Raw genomic sequence first — 8,634 nt, 5'->3', positions numbered from 1 at the left:
TCCAGAGCCTGGGGCTGCCTTCCCCAGGGAACGCGGGCCCAGCCTGGCAGGCACGCTCCGCTCCCTGGGACTCGCCCAAGCCGCGCCTTTTATCGCAGAGGCATGGAAAATACTCCCTGCTCAGCTGCCGGGCGGGTTAGTGCGTGCTTTTCCACGCGTTTTTCCTGGATGTGCCCCATGAGAGGGGGGGTCCCCTGTCCCTCCAGTGATGGCCCAGGGCTGGAGGTGGTGTGTCCCTGGGTGCTGCCTTTTCTCCAGGAGCAGGAAGACAGTGCAGGTGCTGCTGATGTTCCTCAGTTGGGCCAGCTTTGTTCCCAAACCACGATGCTCCCAACTCCCCAAACCCCACTCTTTGGGCTGTTTCTATGTTCTGAGTGTAAAATGGTAGGCGGGAGTGAAGCCCTGGCAGTGAATTTTGCTGCCTGCCTTCAAGCCTCTGCTCTGGGACAGAGGAAGAGAGTGGGGCTCTTTCACCAGGAGAGTGTGGGGAGGCCCTTCCTGGTATCCCAAATATGTGACGTCCTGGCATCTCGTGGCTCCCCTGCGAGTCAAGGATCCCTGCAAGCGCTGGGGTGGCCCAGGAAAAGGATCCTGAAAGCGTTATATCCTCTCCTCCAGCTCCCACGCCGCATCCGCAACCTCCCCTCTCATTCGACCCTCTCATCTTTCCTAAGAAGCTGAGCCAAGCTTTCCCACAGACCCAGACAGCTATTAGGGAAATATTATTACCAGATGGTTTGGTTTTTTCCATAAGAACAGAGGCCAGTGTGAGGTAATGGGGAAAACATTAACCCAGCACGCACCATCCTGGGTGTGGGGATGTGGATTTGCTGCTGGAGCTGTGCTGTGTCCTGGCTGTGCCAGCATGGAAGGGGTCTGCAGGGTGGGGTGGAGGGGGACGCTCACACCCTGTGTGTGCTGGATGGATGGGAGCTGGGAATCCCTGTTGGAATGGCAGTGACCCCCTGAGGTGGCTTGGGAAGGGAAGAGTGTATCCCCAAACGGTGCTGGAGGGGAGGGAAGGCTCCCCCCGGCCAGCTCGGACGCAGCTGGCAAGCAGCAGAGCAGGGAAGTTCGTGCCGGGTCAGCGGTTCGGAGAAGCACCAGGTCCCAGCTGGGCTGCGTCTTCTGGGGTGGCTTCGGGCCCTTGGCAAGGAAAGGTGCCAAGAGGCTGCTTCGTCAGAAAACCGAGGGGTTTGGAAGATGGGCTGCCTCTTCCACTGGGTGTTTTTGCAGGTGGCTGGATGCCAGACCCTCCTCTGGCTCTGCCTAGGTCCACTCTGCACCACGGTGGGATTCTCCCAAGGTCCCTCTGGGAGAGGTGGTGTTTTCCTGCTCAGAGGGGTTTCTCTGCTGCCTCCTCCTGCAGAGATCCCCTGTGGGAAGCTGAAGTATCATGTGCAGAAGCACCACAAGCCACATTCTTTCCAGTGGGGTTTGTGGTTGGTGCAGCACTGGGCTCGCACCACAGCTGCTCCTGTGGCAGGAGGTGGGGAGGACACCTCAGGGAGGTGCAGCCCTCGGTAACCAGGCACAGGGAAACATCCACTGTCCCAAACATTTCCATCACTGGATGCCCACGTCCCCAGGAGTGGGGGGAAGGTGACAAAGATGGTGCAGGCAGCTGGCAGGGGCCTGGTGTGGTTACAACCAGGGACATTTCAGTGCTCCCTAACTGTGGCATTTCCCGGCACCATGTCAGAGGACAAAGTAGCCCCAGCTGCAACCTGGCACTTGGCCCTTGCCTGCTTTCCAAAGCACCCTTTGGTTCTGTGTGTGCTGATGGGTTTGATGCCTTAGATCTTGACCTTTGTGTTTTTCAAATCCTGTACTGCTTAGTGTGTGACTCTGAAGTTTCTTGTGGCCTGTTGGTTTCTGCTCTCTCGCGTCAAAACAAAGCCTCTTCGGGCCTGCTCTCCAATGTCACCCAGACCATCCTACGCCCAAAAAGTATAAACCAAAGAGCTTCTAAGGGGGGCAAGCGGAGGGGAAATTACATCACTGAACTGAAGCTTTAATTGGAGAATTAACCCTGATATGTAAATGAACAAAACCTATAAAAGTGTGAAGAACTCGTGACTTGTTGTCCATCTTGGGGTCCATCTCGGCAGTAGCCTCTGGCCCCCAGGGGGTACCTTTGAAGGCCTTTCAAATAAATACCTGCCTTTATTCTTTTACTTCTGTCCAGTCCGTGTCTAGGAGGCCTCTTAAGGCACCAGGTTCACTCCTGGCTTTTCCCATGGGAATTAATTTGAGCTCCTTTCCATATTTCCTATGAAAGCACAATTTTCCATTTCCAAGTGGATTTGATTAAAGGGAAGAAAAGGTTACACCAAAGAGTTAATATCAGAAAAACAGAGCAAACTCATTATTTTCTCAGTCTCTGGGAGAAGAAAAAGCAAAAATTCTGTCCCAAGTGCACTTTGTTTTTTTTCCCCCAGCACCCAGGCTGGCCTGGAATTGGACTGGAAGTTTATTGGGGTGCTGTGGGCTGAGATTGGGGAAGGGGAACACCCATTCCCTGGGGAACTTCGGCACTTCCCTTGCCCGTCTTCATGGCACTCCCGAGGGAGGCTGATAGATGGAGGAGATCTCCTGCTCCTGCGGGGAGGACAGAGCCAAAGGGCTCCATTTCCCTGGCCTCATCTGAAGAGGAAGGGAAAGGGGATGTCCTTCACAGGCACGTGTCCTTGGATTTCGAGACACGATGGCGTGCTGCTAGTCCCAGTGACTTGGGAATGGGGGTTTTTTCCTGCAAAACTAGCCCAGACTTTTCCAAGGAAATGGCTGTTCAGTGTCCTGGGGACACTGCTGTGGCCGTGGTTTAGCACCACAGACCTGGAAAAGACAATGATTGAAAACGCTGGACACAGCCCCAGTCCAGCGGTCTGGTCAGATGCTCCTGGGACATCGCTCCCGATGACAGCCCTGGGGCGGCCAGGCGGAGTTCCAGGCAGGGATTGGGGTCCCCAGCAGGCCGTGGTTTAGCACCACAGACCTGGAAAAGACAATGATTGAAAACGCTGGACACAGCCCCAGTCCAGCGGTCTGGTCAGATGCTCCTGGGACATCGCTCCCGATGACAGCCCTGGGGCGGCCAGGCGGAGTTCCAGGCAGGGATTGGGGTCCCCAGTGGGGTGGGAGGAGTTCCCCAGGGCACACGGGGCCTGACAGGCTGCAGCTGCTCGGAGCCTCGTTCGGTCAGCAGGCGCCTTGCACAGGCCATACCACGATCATTAAGTCTTTGCTGACACAGCCAGCTGGCCTCCAGCTTGCTCCAGCTCTGTGGAGCTGCTCCTGAGATGGGTTTGCTTTTCCCTGCCCGCAGGGAGCGGGAGGTCGGCTCTTCTTCTGCTTGGGATAATCCCCTGTGAGGGAAGGGAAGAGAGAAAGCTAAGAGGAAATTACTCTGCTGAGCTGATGCATGAAGACAGGTCCCTTCCCAGAAACCCCTTTCTGGAAGCTGCTGGCTGGTTTTCAAAATCCCAGGACAGCAGTTCCCTTGTGGGAGCCTGAGGAGGTGTGTTGGAAAGCCAGATCAGGTCTGATCCCCATGAAGTGTCAGGCAGCAGGACTTGTCTCTGGGCATGCTTGTTCTCTGGGAGAGCATCTTCTGTAGGTTTGAGATGTTGTGAAAATTTGCCTTGCAGCGTCCTCATCTCCTGGTGCCACCTGTGCAGCAGAGCCCACACACCGCAGTGCCGGGGCGGTGCGTTGCACTCGGTGATCCTTGACGGTCCCTTCCAACTCAGCTTATTCTGTGATTCCGTAAATCCACATTGGAGCGGAAAAAGGGTGCACAGATTTTTGGGTTCACAAGGTTTCAGTTCAGTGCGGTCTGCAGATTATTTTCCACTGGTTTTGGATGCTGTTTATCCAAAGAGTCATTATTTGATGCATTTGCCTCGACAGAGTGGACAGGCTCCTCCACTGTTGTAACTTGTCATCGGTGGAGCTTCTGGGTTCTTTTGAGTTGTCTCAACTTGGGACACGTTCAACAACCAAACCTGCAACATTTGCTGCTGAGCATCCACACAAAGCTGCTGTCAGATGACAGGCAGGGTGACAGAGGTGGCAGCAGCCCTGCATGGTCCCACAGCGTGCCAGGTCTCTGCTGCCTTCGTGCCACCAGCCTGGGTGTAAACAGTTTGTGCCAGATGGGTTTGTGCTGTCGCCTCTTTGCTCTTTGGAGCCATCGACTTTTTATTTAATGACAGCTTTTGGGGCCCACCTGTGCTTTTGGGGGCAAGTTACAGCTGCAGCTGTATGGGGGTCAGTCCTCAGAGATTTCACCTCTCCCCCCCATAGCAGTTAATGCTCCCACTGTGATGGGGGGTTTAGCAGGACCTGGGACTTCTCCAGGACTGTCTCCAGTTCTGGCCATAAAGAGCAGATGGTCAACACCACCTTGGGGTGCCTTGCTGTAGAGGTCCTCAGGCTTTCCTGCCATCTTACAGAGTGGGAAGATGCTCATCTCTAGATATCCCTAAGTGCTCCTGCTTTACCTCCTGGCCTTGACAGCTTTGACCCTGTTCCTGGCTCACTGCTCTGAGCACGGCCCTGGCGAGAAGGGTTGTTCCCAGTCTGGGGTGTTGCTGTGGGTTTCTCCTCAGGAACAAGGCTCTCCTGTTTTGAGCAGAAAGCCCTGAAAGTCAGGGAAGAAAGCGCTTCTCTGAAAATGTTGTGCCTCCATGGTGCCCCTGTGCCTGGGACAGCTTCAGCTCTGCTGTGTGGTGGGGACTCCCATGGGACAACCCAGACGAGCTCTCGTGCAGGTTGGGACATGATGGGAATGCCTGTCCCCCTGGCCCAGCCTCCTTGGCCCAGGAGCTGAGAGGAGAGCGCTGTCAGGTGCCCCAAGCCCCCAGCCCCAGCGAGCAGGCTGAGCCCCAACGCTGGGCACGGGCTGCTCCAGGGCTCCCTGCGAGGCTTGTGGAGGTCCCAGGCACTGGTGGCCAGGCTGCCATCGCAGGTACAGTGACCTCCATAAAAAGGGTAAAGAGAAATGCTTCCTAAGTTTGACTCACAGCTGACAGCCCCTGATCCCTCCCTCCGTCCTCGGGCTGGAGAAGTCTCCTCCTCACCCTTACCCTCCTGCCTTCTCTTCCTCCCACGGAAACCAAGGGGAAAGCGGTAAAAAAAAATCTTCAGCGACTCCTGCCTCCGGACCGTGGCCTCGCTCAGCTGCTGGGTTCTCCTTCCCTGCTTTTTTCCTTGGATCCGGCTCGATGGTAATCTGAACCAAGAAACATGAGGCTGCGAGACTTTCTGCTCACTCTGCTGCTCCCGGCCGGCTTCCTGTGGGGGGGCTCATGTGCTCAGCGCCCAGAAATCATCACCCAGGTCTCAAGCGCAGAAGGTAAGCCTGGAATGCTTTCCAGGGTGGTTTTCCTTCCTGGGATCAGCACAGAAGCCTGACTGCTGTTTCCCTCCGGGGCGGATGCCTCCACTGCTGACACACCACAGATTTGTCGGGACGTTTGGGCTCACTGAGGAGAGCGGTGTAGGATTAGAGAGGATCTGCAAGAAGTACCCATTTTCGTGGTTTTTGGCTCTTTTTCCTTGGTTCTGTCTGTTCAGGAGTTACCAGTAGCAGTGGGATGCAGGAGAGGGGGATAACAGCTGATACCAGTCCAGCTTTCTGAATTATTCTGGGCTTGACGCTGGCTCTTAAGGGAAGTTTTTGTTGTTGCTCTTTCTTAAAATTATACTTTTCACAGTATGTGTCAGAAAATTTTTACTTTCTTATTGCATTAATTGCTAAAATGGTTTCATTTTTCTGAGTGGTTCCTGCAGCTGCATGTTACTTGGTATAATAAGTAGTATAGGTCTTGCAAAGATATCCTTTGAATGGAAATGGGGAAGAAAGCGTAGGAAAGTGTTCAATGCCACAAAATTATGACTTCTGAAAAAGTGATCTTGCTTACTCTTGATGCCAAGGGGGTTCGGATGTGAAAGCATTCCCCTTTGCCCAGATCCCAGGAGCCTGCTAGGAGGGAAACTGGGTGGGCAGCGCGGGAAGCCTGGGACGGGGAGGCGATGCAGCAGGAGCGCCGGCCAATTCCTGCCTCTCCGCTTCTTCGCAGACTGCCCTGTGGACCTGTTCTTCGTCCTGGACACCTCAGAGAGCGTTGCCCTGAGGGTGAAGCCCTTTGGGGACCTGGTTACCCAAGTGAAGGATTTCACCAACCGGTTCATTGATAAGCTGACCCAGAGGTACATTCCCCCGGGGTTTATCCGGGCTGCTTTAGGGATGGAGCTTGCTGCCGGGTGGGATGCTGAGATCCCCCTGCGTGTCTGTCTACAGAAGGAAAGAAGGAAAGCAGGGATGCTGGGGAGGGGGATGGGAGGCTCTCCTCCCTCTCCCGGCCCTCGGCTGCTTTGTTTTGGCTCTGTGCTGACCGCAGCAGCGTGGCTTTAGCAGGGCTGCCTGCACCCACCCTCGGGAAGGACAGGAACTGCTGGAGTGGCAGACCCGGCAGCCCAACCCCACCCCCTCCGGGTGGCCGTGTGGTTGCTGTGCGGTGCCGAAGCGATGCTGGTCCCTGTGCTCAGGCCCAGAACCAGCCGGGCGCGTGGGTGGCAGCAGGACACCTCTGGGGTTAAAGCCTGCACTCACAGGCACCCTGCAGAGCAAACCCCCCTTGCCACTGGTGTACCCCAGCTTTGGGTGCCCCTTACCTGCCCCATTCCCCAGATCTATATCTGCCTCCTCCTCACCCACCTCTGCAGCCGCTAGCCCAGGTCTGACCCTGGCTTTCCCAAGGAGAGGCCACCCAGGGATGCCCAGGAGCACAAAGGCTCCCAGATCCCAGAGGGGGTGGTGCTGGGCTTGCCTGTGGGCAGGAGATCCAGGGATGCACAGGAGCACCACAAGTCCTGGGGCACCATGAATCTTGCTGAGCTCCCCAGGGCAGCAGGAGATGTGTGCTGGTGCCCAGAGGGACACCATAGGGATGTCCCACTGCTGCACCAGCTGGAAGGGCAATGCCCTATCTCAGATGGGCAGGAGGGAGTTATCAGCTCACCTGCCCATTGCCCAGGCAGGAGAGTTATCTCACAAGGCTTTGAGTGAGCCTTGTGCTTGGGAACAGCCTGCCAGGCCTCCGTCAGTGCAGCATCCCTCTCCCCTGTGCACAGCTCTGGGCTCAGTCCAGAGGCAACTGCCTGCAGTGGGATGGAGGGAACAGCAGGCTCAGGTGGCTTTGGGAAAGGTCCTGCTGGGTGGAAAGAAGATGTGCAATACCACTCCCTTGGGATTGGTCCTGCTTCCTGAAAAAGAAACCATATCCCTTTGGGATTGGACCCATATCCTGACAGGACCTTTTCTGGGGCAGTGGCCAAAGCACAGGTGATGCCCCTGTCCCAGGGAGTCACAGGTGTTGGATGTGTCAGTGCACAGGACAGGGCTTCAGCACACACACACACTCATCCTTCCCCAAGCCAGAGCATCCTTCCAAGGGAGGCATCCCTCTCTGATTTTAACACATCTGGCGGTGGAGAACCGCTGTGTGCAGTGTTTCAGTGGCCACCTGCCTTGCACACACACACCTGGGTGTCTGGCTCAGCACCTCCTGCCCAGCTCCAGCCCCTGGCACCTCTTCCAGAAGCCTGTTTGCCAAGCTGTTTGATCCCTGCAGATGCCCACCCGCTTTGCCCTTCCACACTCGGGACAAGCTGCTCTGGGGCCCCATGCTGTGCTTTCCATGGGAAGCATGTCCCAGCTTTGCAGGAGAGCAGGGAGCCCTGGCAAATTGCTGTTTTGCATTTTCTATGCTGGTGCGAGCGAAGTGAACCCCGTGCCCTGGTGTGTCCGCGCAGGTACTACCGCTGCGACCGCAACCTGGTGTGGAACGCGGGAGCGCTGCACTACAGCGATGAGGTGGTGCTCATCAAGGGCCTGACGCCGATGCCCAGCGGGCAGAGCGAGCTGAAGAACCGCGTGTCATCCATCAACTACATCGGGAAGGGCACCTACACCGACTGCGCCATAAAGCGCGGCATCGAGGAGCTGCTCATCGGGTCAGGCAGCGGGGCCGCACCGGGCAGAGCGGGGTGCGGGTGGTGTGGCTCTGGCGGGTGGAGGGTGGGAGCTTCCAGGTTAGGACATCCCTGTGCATTGTGCAGAGCTGTCCCAGGCTGGGAAAAGAGGTCACAGCATAGGCACGGGGGTGGCAGTTTGCCCCAGCTTTGCTGGGATGAGCACGCCCTTACCACTGGGCGTCTGTCTGGGGCCAGTGTCCCCAGGTGTCCCAACCAGCTAAATCCTTTCAATGTTAAATCCTGTGTTTAAACCCTTCCAGGGGTTCCCATCACAAGGAGAATAAATACCTGATCGTGGTGACTGATGGACACCCCTTGGAAGGTTACAAGGAGCCCTGTGGGGGCCTGGATGATGCTGCCAACGAAGCCAAACTCTTGGGGATCAAAGTGTTCTCCGTTGCCATCTCCCCCAACCACCTGGTAGGGACCACACAGCAGGGATGCTCCCAGCAGGGTGTCCCCAGTGGGACCTTGGGACCCACCGTGTGACGAGGGAGGGGCACTCAGAGCCTGCACAGGTGCCCGCAGGTCTCACTCTGCCCTCCCCACCCCCAGGACCAGCGGCTGAACATCATCGCCACGGACCACGCC

General features: G+C 56.6%; 1 protein-coding gene across 1 annotated transcript in view; it reads left to right on the top strand.

Annotated features, from left to right (window-relative positions):
* The first annotated feature begins 5,044 nt into the window (after nucleotides 1–5,044).
* The window catches only part of COL6A1 (collagen type VI alpha 1 chain), a 21,804-nt gene continuing 18,214 nt past the window's right edge, over nucleotides 5,045–8,634 (top strand). The window contains exons 1-5 of the mRNA XM_017743355.1: nucleotides 5,045–5,359; nucleotides 6,087–6,216; nucleotides 7,822–8,022; nucleotides 8,304–8,463; nucleotides 8,599–8,631. Of these exons, the coding sequence (XP_017598844.1) occupies nucleotides 5,251–5,359; nucleotides 6,087–6,216; nucleotides 7,822–8,022; nucleotides 8,304–8,463; nucleotides 8,599–8,631 (633 nt within the window). The 5' untranslated portion in view covers nucleotides 5,045–5,250. The remainder of the gene's footprint in view (nucleotides 5,360–6,086; nucleotides 6,217–7,821; nucleotides 8,023–8,303; nucleotides 8,464–8,598; nucleotides 8,632–8,634) is intronic.

The sequence above is a fragment of the Corvus brachyrhynchos genome, unplaced genomic scaffold (genome assembly GCF_000691975.1).
Source record: "Corvus brachyrhynchos isolate BGI_N302 unplaced genomic scaffold, ASM69197v1 scaffold79, whole genome shotgun sequence".
Taxonomy (NCBI): domain Eukaryota; kingdom Metazoa; phylum Chordata; class Aves; order Passeriformes; family Corvidae; genus Corvus; species Corvus brachyrhynchos.
This window is presented reverse-complemented; position numbering and strand designations above follow the sequence as displayed.